General features: G+C 53.8%; 6 protein-coding genes across 6 annotated transcripts; 3 read left to right on the top strand and 3 right to left on the bottom strand.

Moving 5' to 3' along the window:
- Nucleotides 1-5,244: 5,244 nt before the first annotated feature.
- CORC01_14004 (uncharacterized protein) lies at nucleotides 5,245-6,081 on the top strand (the record flags this gene model as incomplete). The annotated part of the gene is made up of 1 exon (XM_022625618.1): nucleotides 5,245-6,081. The coding sequence occupies one exon, from the start codon at nucleotides 5,245-5,247 to the stop codon at nucleotides 6,079-6,081; it is 837 nt and encodes a 278-aa protein (XP_022467874.1).
- A 441-nt stretch (nucleotides 6,082-6,522) lies between these two features.
- Nucleotides 6,523-7,334, bottom strand: CORC01_14003 (uncharacterized protein; the record flags this gene model as incomplete). Its single annotated transcript, XM_022625617.1, has 3 exons — nucleotides 6,523-6,766; nucleotides 6,816-7,000; nucleotides 7,068-7,334. 3 exons carry the CDS (start codon nucleotides 7,332-7,334, stop codon nucleotides 6,523-6,525), a joined length of 696 nt encoding a protein of 231 aa, XP_022467873.1.
- A 416-nt stretch (nucleotides 7,335-7,750) lies between these two features.
- On the top strand, nucleotides 7,751-9,409 carry CORC01_14002 (uncharacterized protein; the record flags this gene model as incomplete). The annotated part of the gene is made up of 5 exons (XM_022625616.1): nucleotides 7,751-7,822; nucleotides 7,894-8,029; nucleotides 8,083-8,266; nucleotides 8,316-9,022; nucleotides 9,072-9,409. The coding sequence occupies 5 exons, from the start codon at nucleotides 7,751-7,753 to the stop codon at nucleotides 9,407-9,409; spliced, it is 1,437 nt and encodes a 478-aa protein (XP_022467872.1).
- A 1,022-nt stretch (nucleotides 9,410-10,431) lies between these two features.
- On the bottom strand, nucleotides 10,432-11,739 carry CORC01_14001 (2-nitropropane dioxygenase; the record flags this gene model as incomplete). Its single annotated transcript, XM_022625615.1, has 3 exons — nucleotides 10,432-11,278; nucleotides 11,377-11,638; nucleotides 11,727-11,739. 3 exons carry the CDS (start codon nucleotides 11,737-11,739, stop codon nucleotides 10,432-10,434), a joined length of 1,122 nt encoding a protein of 373 aa, XP_022467871.1.
- A 995-nt stretch (nucleotides 11,740-12,734) lies between these two features.
- On the top strand, nucleotides 12,735-14,736 carry CORC01_14000 (dihydropteroate synthase; the record flags this gene model as incomplete). Its single annotated transcript, XM_022625614.1, has 3 exons — nucleotides 12,735-13,394; nucleotides 13,511-13,719; nucleotides 13,770-14,736. Coding segments are annotated over 3 exons (1,836 nt in total), but the record flags the coding sequence as incomplete, so codon positions are not given.
- A 307-nt stretch (nucleotides 14,737-15,043) lies between these two features.
- Nucleotides 15,044-15,811, bottom strand: CORC01_13999 (uncharacterized protein; the record flags this gene model as incomplete). The annotated part of the gene is made up of 3 exons (XM_022625613.1): nucleotides 15,044-15,364; nucleotides 15,531-15,665; nucleotides 15,719-15,811. 3 exons carry the CDS (start codon nucleotides 15,809-15,811, stop codon nucleotides 15,044-15,046), a joined length of 549 nt encoding a protein of 182 aa, XP_022467869.1.
- Nucleotides 15,812-16,012: the final 201 nt, after the last annotated feature.

Here is a 16,012-nt window from a genome sequence, read left to right as displayed (position 1 = left end):
ATCGAAGTCATGGTGCGACAGGATCGGCAAGACGAGCTGGCGCTCTTGTGCTCTGGATTACAGCAGTTTTCTGTATAGAGTAGGCATATCGAGTAGCTCGCATATTGCGAATACCATCCGCCGCCAAAGCCCATTGTGCAAATTGCCTAATAGAGTGTGGAGGAGAGTAACGGTACGTTTGTTATCGACTGCCCAGCAAGCCTACGTTTGGGGAAATGGGGATTTGGCAACCTTCTGAAGGCCTGGATGCTGCCAATTTGGCGCAGAGCGTAGTCATTTTGACAGTTTTAGCTTTATCGCTTGTCGATCGGGACTTTGGCAAATACTCTACCGTTATCCCAGGCGGTTGCAGATAATGACAGCCAGCGATGCCCTAGCGCTACCATAGTGTACACATTGTAGGACGAGGAATGGTCTTCTCAACGGGTACGTAGCGGGAGTTTGATCCTCCGAGATGGACCACGGGTCCGAAGCCACGTTTATTACGTTTTATTGAGACAACTTGGAGGATGTGTGGTCTGCATACCAGTCGTTCAGGCGCGGTTGGCCCCTAGGGACGTAATCTTCCGCCATCAGGGTTAACGCCAGAGGTCTTCTGACTATCATCATGGGCCGTGGCAATTGGCTATGTCCCGAAGAGTTGGCGATACCAGACATCTGGCAGCTCATGTCGACATGCGAAGCCGGCATGAGTCGCTGTGATTGGAGCGCCAGTTTGGCCATGGGTTGACTGTAGTGACAGATGGTGCGCGCTGTGGTTCGGATTGGCGGCCGCTGTATCTAAACTTTCGCAATCCAAATGGCGAATCAACCGTTCCAGGCCAAAGATACCCCCGCATCCTGCCCAATCGCGCGAGCCAGGTTCTACCCCGGCGATGCCATTGACATGCCTCAAACGATGAAGAGGTGCTGGTAGGTAGTTGGTTGACAGTTCTCCGACCTAGTGTACGGGTAATAAACGTTGACGGCGGGTAAATGTGCAGCGACCGGAGAAGCGGGACGAAGGCTGGTTTGGTAAGGTACCGGCTGAAAAGGTTCGAGGAACTGTGTTTCTGCGCTGCTTATTGATAATGATCGGGAACAAAGCCAGGATTGACACAGACGAGGGCCAGGAATTGACAAAATGGCGCGAAACACGGGGGGAAGAACCGGAACGGTATCCGAATAGTCGATTCTGGCGTTCTCAGATTCAACCCCTTGCAGGCCGTCAAGGCTGCCGAGATGCACAAGCAGTTTGTGTTTCATTGTGCTCAGGGACGGTTTGCTCGCCTCCCGTGCGTGCATGATTCCGTCTGTTGCGGGCAAGACTGTTGAGACCCTGAATGGAGTCGAGGAGGACGATGCAACGTCCAGTCCCCAAAGAAACACCCCCGCTGGGCTGTTCCCCCTTTGGGCAATCCGAATGAAGTGGGGGGCCTTGACGAAGGAGCCTAGGAGCCTCCGGCCCTCCAGAGTCCAGAGTCCAGAGATAGGCAAGCACCTCCCGAATCTCCCTGTCCCGGTGGTCGGTGGAAGCCGAATCAGGAGAAACGGAGGGTAAATTCCGTCAATCAGCAACGGTGAATGGCGAAAAGCGAAAGGTGCCAGGCCTGTGGCACCATCTTTTCACGGCGGCCCCGGTCCGTTCTAGGGGAATGAGCTGGGGAAGCAGGGAGCGGAGGGGGAGACACGACTGGACTGACAAGGGGAGGGGGCGTGTGGAGGATGGGGAAGGAAGGATCTGGGAGGTGCAGCCGGTTGGGATAGCAGACACGGCAGGATCTGGGAGGCTCCCTCCTCAGACGGGTTGACCTTATCTGTGGGGAAACATCGAAAGATGTTCCCCAAGCGGGCACAGGCGGATCCTGACCTGGTGAAGTGGTGGGGAGTGGCTGAGTGGGTCACTGGCCACCCGAGGTAGGTGGGTAGGTAGGGCGTGGCTTCCCCGTTCTTTCCATTTCCCTGCCCGGCTTGGATTGGGAACCGAATCCCGGCTCCGGAACCCTTTGGACCTCCGGATTGTCACCTCACATTTCTCTCTTCCGCCTTGTTCCAAATTCCCACGATTCACACCCTTCGAACCCCTTCCGAGCAATCGCCAAGCCCCCAGGCCTATCTCCCGCCCCCAGCTTCATGTATGTCAATGATGTTCGGCTTGCGGCATTGGTATCCAAGATGGCGAAACTGGTAGGGGAGCGATGATGGGAATACCCGTCGCATCACTCCACCTTCTGTTCTTCCCCTCCGTGCTTCATCTTGCCTAATTCGACCTAGATTCCCTCAAAACTTCTCGGCCTTACTTGATACTAACCCAAGAGCCCCATAGCACTACAGAAGCCCGCAAAAGACACTGTAAATCGCTGTCGCTATCCCCGAGTGGCTTGGCCAGTGCAATTATCCGTAAAGTGGCCTGTACACCGCTTGAAACTTCCTCCCCTGGCCTCAATGCCTTTGTTGTCCATTTTGCCGCCTCAATCATAAGTTATCCCCCCCTCGGCGCCTCGGTATGTCCTCAGCCGTTACTACTCACCATCCGGACACTGACTTGCATCGATACGAGCCAAGATGCGTGGGTACCGTGCCCTCAACGCGAGGGCTAATTCAGAGTGCATGGCGTGTCGCCCCACCCAATTTGGCTCACATCTCTCACCCCAGAAGAACGTCCTGCTCTCAGAACTGTAGTATTTGGCAAGTAAGAAGCGTTACGGTTGCTTCACATACTGTCAAGGTCATACGGTAGTACCTTACCTTACGTACGGAGTATGTACGCACCGCTCCGGGGAGGCGCCAACTTGGCATTCCAGTAAACACTGCCGGGTAGGTATGCTTAGAATTGATAGATATAATAATTAACTTAGACTCAGTCAATGGTGTATGATCACTGTTACTATAGGGCGAAGAAAGTTCACAGTTTTGTCAACGATCGCCTGCATTGCCGTTGTGATCTCCCACGCAAGCCAAGCGGCTTTCGCTGCATCTGAGCCGAGGAGATTATACAACTCGAGTACATCCTCGACGTATTTCGTACCATCTGCGCTTCTCTAGCTTTCCCCGCCTGTTCCCCTATATCGCCTATCGGTCCCTCCATCCCGGTTTACCTTTAACTTACCAACTACGAGTCGGTCAAGGAGCCTGATCCGCCGCTGTACGCAGAGTATCATCGGCCATCCCCACGATCTTGGATCTCCCTTTTCCGGATGCCGGTCCGGAACCCGATCCCTCTTCCGTGCGGGGGGGCTTGCTTGCGACTTCCCCCAATGTGGTGCAGTGCATACATGGGACTACGGCCCGAGGAAAGCGTTGATCTTTACACCGGCTAACAAGCCCGTCGGGAGAGTTAGCCTCACCGAGAGTGGGAAATCTCGTTATCGAGTATACCCCTTGATGTTAACGGCTAGCCGGTTACTTAGGCGAGCCTGACAATGCAACCACCCAGACAGACAGCCTCTCAAGAGGTATGCCGATCTGCTCTTTACATGGTGTGGTGGCATAGGGATTGGATTTGACTGGCTCGGAATTCGGCCAGAACGAGTGGCACAGAAGGACAGAAGGTAGGTCTTGGTGGTCGACAATGTGGATTTTTCTATGTATTCTTGAGTTCATCTTCAGGACGTTCCGTGTATTTAGGTATGATGCCTCTGAGAAGGACCTTCAAAGGACATTTCCCATGATAATGAGTAGTTATACGGGCGATCATCTTCCATAGGCTTGCAGGTGTGAAACTCCATACCTTGGATTCAACGTACAAAGTCCTCATAGCATGACGTGCACAGGAGAATGGCCCTTGACACAGGCGGAAATTGAATGACCGTTGCCGCTCTCAACCTCTCAGGATGCCCTTTCGCTAGAGAGTCAATCACGAGACTTCCCAAGTCTTTTAACTGTTTTCTACCTTTCCTCGTCTCTGGTGTGCAAATCATAGGTAGGCTACCATGGTAATACACCCCACTCGAATCCGTATTTCTGATCATGGCAAGACGCTAGCCAATCTCAAAGCAGTCGACCAAGCACTGCTTTGGCTGATCTTCAAATATAAGAGATGGGGAAGAGACATGATGAATATGATCTTGTTTTTGCGCTTCTTCAGATGGCGCCACATAGGACGTTTCTGGTATCAATTGAATGGGAGTTTGCGTTTGTTTCCTGCAGACTATTGCAACTTTGTACACGTAGTAGTAACGCAACTAAAAAGGACAGCAATTACTATAAAATACTCGAGTTTGTAATAGAGAAGTAGGTGTAAAAAAAAACGGACTTGAGATTCGTCCTTATTTTCACCTGTCATTTTTGCCTCGCAAGACGCCTCAAACAGTCGGGAATATGTCATAAGAGGCAAAAGGAACCAATCCGTGGTTCGAACGCGGGACTCTTGCAGAACATTCATGGAATCCATAGCAAGGATCTTATCACTCGACCAATCGGTCTGGTTATTCCCTTCTTCTTGTTGAAATAATCTCAACTGTAATCGAGTCAATATGGAATGATCTGTAGTCGGAATGAGATGGAAGGTGCGAAGTGGAAGGCTTGGTGGCTGTGTGTCGAGTCACCCGGCAAGAGCGGCTGCGGAAGGACCTCACTTGAATTTACAACGGGGGAAGGCAACGTTACCTAGGCTACCTTATGCGCCTGGATTGGGAGCTATTAAAAATTGAACAGTTTGAATTCCTTCCACCAAAGTAATATCAGGGAATTGCTAGGAGGGCAAAATATACTGGCCACGCAAGTGCCCGTCACCTTCCCTCGGGGACGGAGTCTCCCTTGAGAGGTATCGGATTTGTGGCAGTAAGGTGCTTCCTTGATATGACTCTCGCTTGCAGATGCTGCGGACGAGCCGCAACTGCATTATTTATAATAGGGCCTCAGTCGGTCAAGGGAAGCTTACGGCGGCTTGTTCTTGACAATTAACATTGATACGTGAGGGCAACCTGGAGACTGCCTAGGCCAATACCTTCCATAATCCACCCATGACTGGATTACCTTCCAGCAGGGGTTCTTCGTGCTTCACATATTCCCACGTTTAGGATGTTCCATCTGTGTCTCCCAGCTTGTCCTCCTTCATCAACTTTGGCTCCCACTTCTCAAGACGTGGCTGTGTCTATAGAGCGTTGTCTCGCAAAGCCGCTATCCATCCGAGGACATCCTGTAAGTCCTTGGTATCCATAAGAACCTGCATCACCACTGACTTGACTCTTTGGGGAACTTGCGTCTGCTTCCGATCTCTCCATTCCCGTGCCACCTCTCCTTCACATCCCCTAGACTATAGCCATGCGAGAGCTCCCTCCTCTACAACTCGACGGCATCGAGGCGGAGATGGAAAACGGGAACGCACCACCTGATACTTCGAAGAGCTCAGACGAGCCCAATCAGCCTTCGTTCCGGCCCCGCTCGAAGACTCAGAAGCAACACCGGGCTAGATACCGCTTTCTCACTCCCTCAGAATGGGCTATCGTTGCTCATGGCATCGGTGTTGTCAATGACACCGAAGGACACACTGCTCTTCATCCTTCCTGCTGGTATTACCCACCTAAAGGTATCCCCAATGGCCTGTACCGAGATGTCATCTGGCATCGGACCAAGTACTTCTACATGTACCACGGCATGAGCTCCATTCGATGGGTTGCCTACATTCTACAAATCATTCTCGGAGCAATCCTGACCGCAATCGGTTCAATGTCTTTCAAGAACGGCACCCCCATCACCATAATTGCGGCTACGAACACTATCAATGCTGGAATACTCGCACTTTTGCACAATAGCGGACTGCCTGACCGTTACCGCTCCGACCAGGCGGAGTTCGATGAAGTCGAAGACTACCTCAAGCAGATTCTCGACACTGGTGTTGTCCCCGAGAATATGTCTGTCGACCAAGCTCTCGTCCACTGCTTCGGTCTCTACCATGAGGCTAAGAAAACCGTAGCGGCAAACATCCCAGCAACTTACACTCCCAGTTCGGTACTTGGAGCTGGCCAGCAGATTGGCGAACCGCAGAAACCCGGCGCATCAGGTCCGGCGACACCCAACGCAGCCAGCTCAGTCATTGCTACCAGACTTTCAGTGGCATCACCAAAGACAGCCGAGGCACAGGCTATCGAAGAGAAATGAGAAGGCTTCTTTAAATAACAATGAGATGACGGGCCTGAGAGAAGTTTCTATTATCCATTGAACTATGGTGATAAGCAGGGATAATGAGGCACGCCGTACTTGTGGCAATTTTGGCAGGGTCTTCGTAGCAGTAAATGAGACAACCCTTATATCCCAGTCGGAGTGGTGTGAGGTGAAGGAGAAGGTCAAATGTGCATTTTCTAGATCCCATCGCGTGTCCCTTTGACACTGTTGGTTGGAGGTGACAGCGGCGGGATTCTCGAAGCAAAATTTCGGATTACAGTATGACGACGACGATAAAATAGAGTGTTTCGACTGAAAGAATACATATACTACATGCCCTCCAAGCCTTAGCAAGGATGCTGATATCTTACATACAAGGATATTGCTTCTCGTACATGCCCTTATTATTTCGAAGCACTGCTCCCTTGTGTGCTGTAGTCATCCCCAATTGATGCCCAGAAACCGGACGCCTTTCTTTCCGGAACCTGTCGCAGTGTCTGCGTTTTCGAGGTAGTGTCTCTGATGTCCCCTGACATCAACATACAGATACTTGTATTCAAACTCGCCGGAGCTGGGTGTCTTGATCATGTGCAGGTAAACCACGCCCCTGTTGAGCGGTCCCTCGACATGGAAGTGCATCAGCATATGCTCATGACCTCGCGAATCCGTGTTGGTCGTCGAGCTATTCAAGTTAAACTTATATAATCCAAGCGATGAAAGAAGCGACATACGCGATGGGACGAGCTCGCCGCCACTTGTTATACGTTTCTTCGCCATGGCAAACGATCTTCTTCGAGTCTCCCAGCATTTCGATGCATTTTGGGTCGGCTTTGATCTTGTCGACAACTCGGTTAAAAATGGCCGTTTTACTGTCCGGCGAGAAAACATCTGTCCACAGAACATACGCCACTCCGCCCTGTTGGACCACCACAATCGTTAGTTCTTAGTTGCGGCGGGGTACAAGTCGTGTGACTTGCCGTCACTGCGATACCAGCCAGAATCAACCCAAAGTTGAAGGTCTGCTGTGTCGCCCTAGCTGCCTTTTCTCCCCCAGAGAGTTGCGACCAAGGGACTGAACCGTTGTCGTTGAATGGCGTAACTTTCTTCCGTTTCGAGCTGGTCGTCGAGGTCGTTCCGAGACCATACTGGGTCGCGTAGCTTCGCTGGAGTGGCAGAGGTTGGAGCCGGGGCGCAAGACCCAATCTTGTAGTTGCGCGGATCGCGATCGCACATGTATTCGTCTTCATCATGGTGGTTCGGCGTCAGCCATCGTACAACCACAGCGGCAGGGACGGTATTGGCGAAGAACTCGGCAGTCGAAAGCTGGAGCTCCCCATGTAGCTGGTCTGGGCGAGCTCTGCAAAAGTCCCTTGACCGCCCTTGGCAGAATCACTATTGCTAGCCCACTGTGGGGGAATGGGGCTAGCCGTTTTAGGCTTAGCTCTCTGGCTACATGCCACTTCACCCAAGGGCGGCGACTGCCTCCTGAACTTTTGGCCACGAAATTCAGATAACTCCGCTCCCTGCTTCGCTCTGGCTTGCGCATCTTTCTGTACCCGCAACCTGCACCCTCTTCCACTCCCTTTGATATACGGCCCTCGCAACGGTTGCGCTTTCAACCTTAGGATCAGAAGCAGATAACCGGGTTGCCACAAATACCGTCACGATGGCTGCACTCGCTTCCAAGCAGCAGTCGCTCAAGATCTTTGAGAAATTGAAGACTAAGCCTGCGAACAAGGTATGCCCAACGGCCTGCGACCCTTTGTGCCCAAAGTTGTTGTGCAGTGCTGATCAATTTGCGCACATCAGATCTGCTTCGATTGCGGCGCCAAATATCCGACATGGACCTCAGTTCCCTTTGGCATTTACCTCTGCCTCGACTGCTCGTCTAACCACCGAAACCTCGGTGTCCATATCTCGTTTGTACGATCCACCAACCTCGACCGTACGTACTCGATAACCTTCCATCTTCCCCTCCTTGACTGACCTCTATGATAGAATGGCAGTGGGATCAGCTGCGCGTTATGAAGGTTGGCGGCAATGAGTCGGCCACCAAGTTCTTCCAGCAGAATGGAGGTACTGCGGCCCTCAATAGCAAGGACCCCAAGACAAAGTACCAGTCCAACGCTGCTACCAAGTACAAGGACGAGCTAAAGCGCCGTGCGGCAAGAGATGCTCAAGAGTGCGTCAAAATCCGTCATCATTGGATACCGGGCAAGCTAATGAAACAGGTACCCCGGCGAGGTTGTCATCACCGAAGCCACCGACGCCGACACCTCGACCCCTGCCGGCGAGCCTGACGATGATTTCTTTTCCTCTTGGGATAAGCCCTCTATTAAGAAGCCCACGCCTCCTATTTCCCGCACTGCGACTCCTCCGACCGTCGGCCGAACTCCCTCGCCCTTCCTCAACGCCAACAACGGTGCCGGCAAGGACATTGCACGATCCTCCTCGCCCCTGTCCAAGGCTGAAGGCGACAACAAGCCCGGGACCGGTCGCGTAACTACCTCTGCCGCTCTGCGCAAGACGACAACCTCCACCGGTCCCCGTAAGGCCAACATCTTGGGAGCCAAGAAGGCCCCTAAGCTTGGAGTCAAGAAAGTCACAGCCGATATCATCGACTTCGACGAGGCTGAGAAAAAGGCCAAGGAAGAGGCGGAGCGCATTGAAAAGCTTGGTTACGATCCCGAGGCCGAGGAGGAGAAGAAGGCTGCCAAGGCGGATGCCGTCTCGGCTCCTATTCCCACCGCTCCCTCGGGTGGTTACGGATCGTCCAGCCATACCCGTCAAAAGTCTGACGCGGAGATGGAGCGCTTGGGCATGGGTGTTCGCAAGTTGGGATTTGGCATGGTTGGCGGAGCCAAGGGTACTGCAGCGCCCAAGAAAGCTGGGACTGGTGGCTTCGGTTCCGTTGGCCCCATCAAGGCTAAGACTGAGGGTAAGGAAACCGCCTTCCCGATTCGAATGTGCAACTGACAACAGTGCAGATGAAAGTGAGAACTACGCACGAAGCAAGTTCGGCGCCCAAAAGGGTATCTCCTCTGACGAGTTCTTCGGCAAGGGTTCCTTCGACCCCAATGCCCAGGCTGAGGCGAAGACTCGTTTGCAAGGGTTCGAGGGCGCGACATCCATTTCGTCCAATGCATACTTCGGCCGCCCTGAGGACGAACCGCAAGAGGAATATGGTGACCTCGAGGGCGCTGCCAAGGACTTCATTCGCAGATTCGGTATTACCGCTGGTGATGATTTGGAGAACCTTGGCCAACTAGCGGGTGAAGCCAGCCAGAAGCTGCAGGGTGCTATCCGCGCTTACCTCGGAAGCTGAGCGTTTCTAATGATACAGCAACATCACTGGAAAGGACAACGGAAATTGGGATTTCACTTTGCCATCGAGATATAGAAAGCGGCCATATTCCACGGTCTCCCCTCAATGTTAGAGGGGACCAATGTACGCCAGGAGAAGGTACGAAGCAGAACATTGGACAGCGGAAGGCGGAAGGCGGACACGAAAAAGGATACCTTGTGTGCTTTGCAACGGACTACCTATCGAGTGAGCCTGGGGTCTGGGTTCTGGGGGTGGAAGGGAAAAGACGCATGCTGGTAACTTTGATTTGATGCATCCCGGCATATGAGGCGTACAGACAGAGCCGGCGACGGGGAGTGATGACACTGCTTGTTGGTTTAAGTAATACATAAGTGTGAATGAATAGATTTGAGCTTCATCGTTGTACTCGCCTAAGCTCGGCTCTTTTTTGGCGTAGGGCAATTGATCGTCGCCGTGTTTGCGGCTGAGAACAGGTGGAGAGGCTGCTACTAGTGTATCCGCCCTCCGGTTGTCTAACTCTACTTTCGTAAGTTCGCATGGGAGGCGGCAGAAGCATGTGAAGTATCCACTCCGAGCCTAGTCTTTCAGGGTCCATCGTGTCAGGCGCGAGTGACTGAGCGAAACCAAACGACATGAGCGAAAGAGAGTGCGAGAACACGTTGCGACTTGACACGGCCGTTTCTTGACGTCCGGCATTATTACTGGCCAACGTAAAAAATCCAATTCGAATATGGAGGATATCGAGCACAGACACATTGGGTGTTCTTCTAGCCTTGCCTCTCCACTGCGTAACCTAAAACTTGGGGAGGTTTGGATGGCTTCTTAAGGAGTCGATTGGTAGTAAAATTCGATAGATCATTTCGTTATATGCTAGCAACCATCCATCTCAGGTCATTTGAAATTTACAAAATAAGAGCCTCATAACTCCAGGCCTTGGCAGGCCTAAGAGGCTTCCCCTGGCGCCGCCCAAAAAAATGCGACCAACGAAAAACATCCGCAATGGAAACATGAGCTTTTACAATTTACAACTTGGCAATCATCTTGTTGCCCTTCTGGAGCCATGCAACGGCATCGTTCACGAACTCGTCCATGACTGCCTTAGCGGGCTTCTTCTCGTTACACACGGCCGCGGCCTTGCCCATGAGGAAGGGGCGGAACTGGTCGAGGGCGTCATCAATGTCGACCTCGGCCGCGTTGTCGTCGCTGCTGCCCTGGCCGCTGCCCTCGCTGTCACCAGAGTTCATGAGCTTCTCAAGGTCGGCCTCGTAAGGAATGACACCCTTGGCGGTGAGCTCCTTGATCTCCTGCTGGCGCTCCGTCTCCCAGTTCTCGATATACGGGTTCTTGCGGACACGGAGGGGACGGCCGGTGAAGATGAGGGTCTTGATGTTATCGTCGTGTCCGGCAGTGCGGACGGCCTCCTTGTGCGCCTCGGGGGCACCGGCTTCGTCAGTGAGAATGAAACGAGTGCCAACCCAGACAGCACCGGCGCCCATCATGAGGGCAGCGGCCAAAAGCTGACCGTTGTGGATACCACCGGCAGCGATGACCTGAACGGGGCCATTGAGGAGAGGGCTCTTGGTGTTCTTGCACAGGTCGACGACAGCGGGGATAAGGACGGTGGTAGGAACATCACCGGTGTGACCACCACCCTCGCCACCCTGGGCGCAGATAATGTCGACGCCAAGGTCCAGGCACTTCTGGACATGCTTGGGGTGTCCGATCATGTTCATATAGACGATACCGGCAGAGTGCAGCCTATCGACGACGTGCTTGGGGGGAACACCGACGGCAGAGACGAAGAGCTTAGCACCTGACTCGATGATGATGTCGACGAGCTCATTCAACTTGCCCTTGGTGTAGTCATAGCTGAAGGACGAGTGATTAGCCTCGGTTACAGCTTGCAGATGTGACACATGCGCCCGCTTCTCCAGGAGAGAGACACAGGCTGGGGGTTCGGTGCTTACTTGGTTTTTCTGGCGCTGCCACCAACCTGGGGAAGAAGCAAGTCGACACCAAATGGGGCGTTCTTGTCAACCAAATACTCCTTGAGCTCTGCAATCTGCTCCTTAAGCATGTCTGGGGTGTAGCCAACACCGCCAATGACACCGAGACCGCCGGCGTTGGTGACAGCAGCGGCCAGCTTGGGGCCGGCGGCGACGTTCATGCCGGCAAGCAAGATCGGGTGCTTGATCTTGAAAAGATCGGTGATGGGAGTGCGAATTTGCTCTGTTGTCGAAGGGAAACATGTCAGCAGCTGCTCTGGCGATGTGTCGCATGTGACAGCCAAGGTCCGGATGGTGAGATAATGACTTACGAGGTGACGCCATTGTGTCTGCTTTACTGGATGTGATAAATGCTTAAAGGATCTGGGTATATTGTATCGTGAAGCTATACAGAGAAGGGAAATTAATCTGGGAAGCAGAGGTGTAGATGGTGGGGAGAGTAGGTAAAGCCTGTGGAAAAGATGAGATCTGGCAATCGGCGGTTTAAAGGGCTGCGGTGGTAGCAGGGTTCGGCATTAAAGGCAGCGTTCGGCATCAAGGAGGCGTAGTTTCTGGGGAAGGACCGAGGTTCGCCTGTGACCTCAGCAGCTAGGCCCATTTAGGCAGTAAGGACCAGACCAGCGGGGTGGATCTGGGGAAGAGATGCCGAGGGCCAGCTCCACGAGCGGGACAATTTTACAAGGGGGGCAGCAGCACTGCAGCAGCAAGGAAAAGCATAACTCGTTTTATGCAACCCACAGTGATTCATCGATCGGACTCGGACCGGTGGCCTCGGTCTGAGCAGCACTTACGATTACTTGGAGATGGAGTCGTTGGAAGGTCTCGTGAGGGCCGGAAAAAGCGTATGACTCTCACGCTCCCTCTCCCACTTTCGGACACGGTCGTTTCTTCCCATCCAGACGGGGAACAGCGAGTGCGACGGGCAACAGTTGTAGCTTGTGCTGACAGCGGGTCTGAGCACCGAGTCAACCATGTGCTTTCTCCGTTCCAGAACGCTTGGAAATGAGCCCGTAAACTCTGTTCGAATCATGTCATGATTTAACCACCTTCCAACCTCCGTTGCAACCATTAGCAGCATTTTAGACTACGAAAGTTAGCAGTCGAGCGAGTATGGATGTCTGCACCTCTTTATCAATCTGGTACCCTATCTTAGACGACGAAACCCCGTCTTCCTTGCCTATTTTACCTTAGCTTACCCATCAGCCCATCCATGATCCAACCCCTCCAAAGCCACTTTACGCGCCTTTCTACGTCTTACCTAATCACTGGATCACAAGGGACCACCGCGCCCGACCCTCATTGGCTGCGAGAAAAGATTCTCTCTCCTTAGTGACCCTCAACACACAAAGACACACCAACCCATTGGATACCTTGCTGGACTGTGGGCTTTTGCCGTCGACTTTCTCCCTCCCGTCGTGATGAAACCCCTAAACCCCCTCCGTCACCAGCCCTCCCTCCTTTCACGAGCTTGCGCCCTAGCACGGAGCAACAATGCGCGTCGCCAGCCCCTAACGCCGCGACTTGTCTGGTTCCAGGCCACGACGGCATCGGCACCATCCTGCATAGCCTCCTCCTCGCGCACGTTCTGCACTTCTTCGTCGCTAGGTAGTCCCTCCACCCACCATTGTGCCACCGCACTCACCCACTCCCGCTCTCGGCCAGCAACAACCATGCCCTCCCGCCGGACTCCGTCGCCGGTCCTGTCCGCCTCCGCCACCGGCACCGCCCAGACCCGGTCGGCGTGTGGATGCGCCTGCAGCGGCGGCGGTGGATGCGGCAGCGGCGCTGCAAAACTCAAGGGTCCGAGCACGGCCTACATTGCACTCGGCAGCAACCTCGGCGACCGCGTTGCCTGGATTGAGCAGGCCTGCGCCGAGATGGATCGCCGCGGCATCAAGGTGAAGCGCACCAGCAGCTTGTGGGAGACGGAGCCCATGTATGTGTTAGATCAGGATAGGTTCGTTAATGGAGTCTGTGAGGTTAGTAACACTCATTCTTTGAACTCTCCAATCATGGCTTTTGGTTTCATGTGTGATATTTATGCACTTCTTGAAGTGTATATGCCAATTGACTTTTGACTGATTGGATGACACAGGTCGAGACTGAACTCGAACCATTGGCTCTTCTTGACCAACTCCAGGATATTGAGCTCACTCTAGGTCGTAAGAAGTTGATTGACAAGGGTCCCCGCAACATCGACCTCGATATTCTCATGTATGGTGACGAGAAGATTGAACATCCTCGTCTCAACGTTCCTCATATCGGTATCCCTGAGAGAGAATTTGTCTTGCGACCTTTGGCTGAGTATGTTCTCTCAGTCGTGATCTCAACAACCACAACTAACACCCATCCAGACTCATTCCCGAAAAGCCTCTCTACGCATCCAACCCCTGGAAACTCACTTTGGACTACCTCAACGAGCTTCCCCCGTCAGCGGCGCCTCTCTCTTCGCTAACCCCCATTTCTGCGTCTCACTTGCCCCTCGCCGCCCTCACATCCAATCGCCAAACCCACGTCATGGCCATTGTGAACGCCACTCCAGACTCTTTCTCTGACGGCGGCGTCCACAACCCCCAAAACCTCGTCTCGACCCTAAAGTCCTTCGCCGCGGCCGGCGTGACCATCGTTGACGTCGGCGGCTGCTCCACCGCGCCCGGTCGTCCCGAGGTCCCCGCCGACGAGGAAGTCGCCCGTGTCCTCCCCGTCATCAAGCTCGTCCGCGGCCTACCAGAGCTCGCCCACCTCGCCGTCAGCATCGACACGTACCGCGCCTCCGTCGCCGAGGCAGCCGTCGCCGCCGGCGCCGACATCATCAACGACGTCTCGGCAGGCCAGCTCGACCCGGCCATGATCCCCTACATGGCCCGCAGCAACCGCACCGTCTGCCTCATGCACATGCGCGGTACCCCGGCGACAATGAACTCCATGACGGACTATCCCGACGGTCTGATCCCCACCATCGCCCGCGAGCTCCTCGAGCGCGTCGCCGAAGCGGAGGCGGCGGGCGTGCGCCGTTGGCGCATCATCCTCGACCCAGGGCTGGGCTTTGCCAAGACCGGCGCCCAGAACCTAGAGATCCTGCGCCACATGGACGAGCTGCGTTCCTGGCCAGGTCTAGAAGGCTTTCCCTGGCTGATTGGCTCCAGCAGGAAGAGCTTTGTCGGCAAGGTCACTGGCGTGTCCAAGCCTCAGGAGCGTATATGGGGCACGGCGGCCACGGTCGTCTCTGCTGTCCAGGGAGGCGCGGACATTGTCAGAGTTCACGATGCCGTCGAGATGTGCCAGATTGTCAAGATGGCGGATGCAATCTACAGACACTGAACGACTTTGGGGCATTGGGAATAGAAGGAGCCTAAGAATAGATTATGTACAACAATTGGGAATTAGCGATGGGCATAGACTTCCTGTATGATAAGACGGCAACAAAAGCTTTGATTTCATGAGTCAAGTTCTTCGACTTGGGTGCTTCAAATAACACCGTGTAAGCAAGCTCTCTGGAACGACAGACAAGATCCTAGACAAGCTGCGAACACTTCCAATAGTAATTAAGTCTCAGCAATGATCAAGAAAGGCCGTCTAACTTACCGAGCTCTGGGGATTCGTTTAGAGGCCCAGAAAGTCTGGCTAGTTACAAGTCCTCCTCCCGCGGACCAAGCTCGATACTCTTATAGATCGCATCCAGCATATCATGCCTGGTCAAAGCCACCGGAAAGTCCTGGGCCTCTCCGGGCTCTCCTGCAAACGCTTCCCAGGCCTTACCCGTGTTGTGCGAGAATTCCTTGGCTTCGGGCACCTCAAAAGCCTCCATCCCAGATCCGGACTCGACCTTGACAAACTTGATCGTCGGCGGGAACCACAGCATGTTCCCCATCGGGCCCTCGATCAGGATGGTACCCTTGACACCGGTAGTTTCCCAAAAGAAGTTCTTGTCGGCCTGGGTCATGCCACCCTGGCATATGGCAGTCGCGACCCCGCCGCCAGGAAGGCTTATCATCACGGAGAGATGGTTATGTAACGTCTTCTTTTACGTGCCTTTTGGCTTCCCCTCCGCGTCGGTCACCATATCTCTGGTCGATTGTTAGCCAAAGTGGCCTGGATACACTTGAAAGACACACCAGGTTAGCACCGTTGGCGATGTTGGTGCCATACAGAGCCGCTTCCGGGAACGTAGCTCCGAACCAGGGGCTGGTGAACAGCATCATTGTCTGGAGAATGTCGTCGAAGTCTCCGCGGCCGACGAGCTCCTTGGCCTTGAGGGTGGCCGGGTCGTGGCGGCCTCGACGGCGGCGGCGTGGAGGTAGACCACTATGTGTACAGCCACCAGGTCGACGTTCGGGTCCGAGACGAGTTCGCCCGTGTCGCCATATGCTTTGTTGTCTTTGGCGAGCTTGTGCATCTCGATGGCTTTCTAGGCTGTCTCTTTTGAGCTGTTCTGAAGTGCCACAAGCTTGTAATTATCGGATTTGGCAAAGGAAGGGAGATGCGCAGCAACAGCCCACGACTATTCACTAACCATCATGAGCTATCTCTGTTCAAGACTGCAAAACATGGCTACTTACGGTCAAGATGATCAGCAGTTGAAGCCAACCTTGGTTAT

Source organism: Colletotrichum orchidophilum, assembly GCF_001831195.1.
Source record: "Colletotrichum orchidophilum strain IMI 309357 chromosome Unknown Scaffold_229.1, whole genome shotgun sequence".
In the NCBI taxonomy this organism is placed as follows: domain Eukaryota; kingdom Fungi; phylum Ascomycota; class Sordariomycetes; order Glomerellales; family Glomerellaceae; genus Colletotrichum; species Colletotrichum orchidophilum.
Note: the sequence above shows the minus strand (reverse complement) of the source record. Positions and strands in the feature narration are given on the sequence as shown.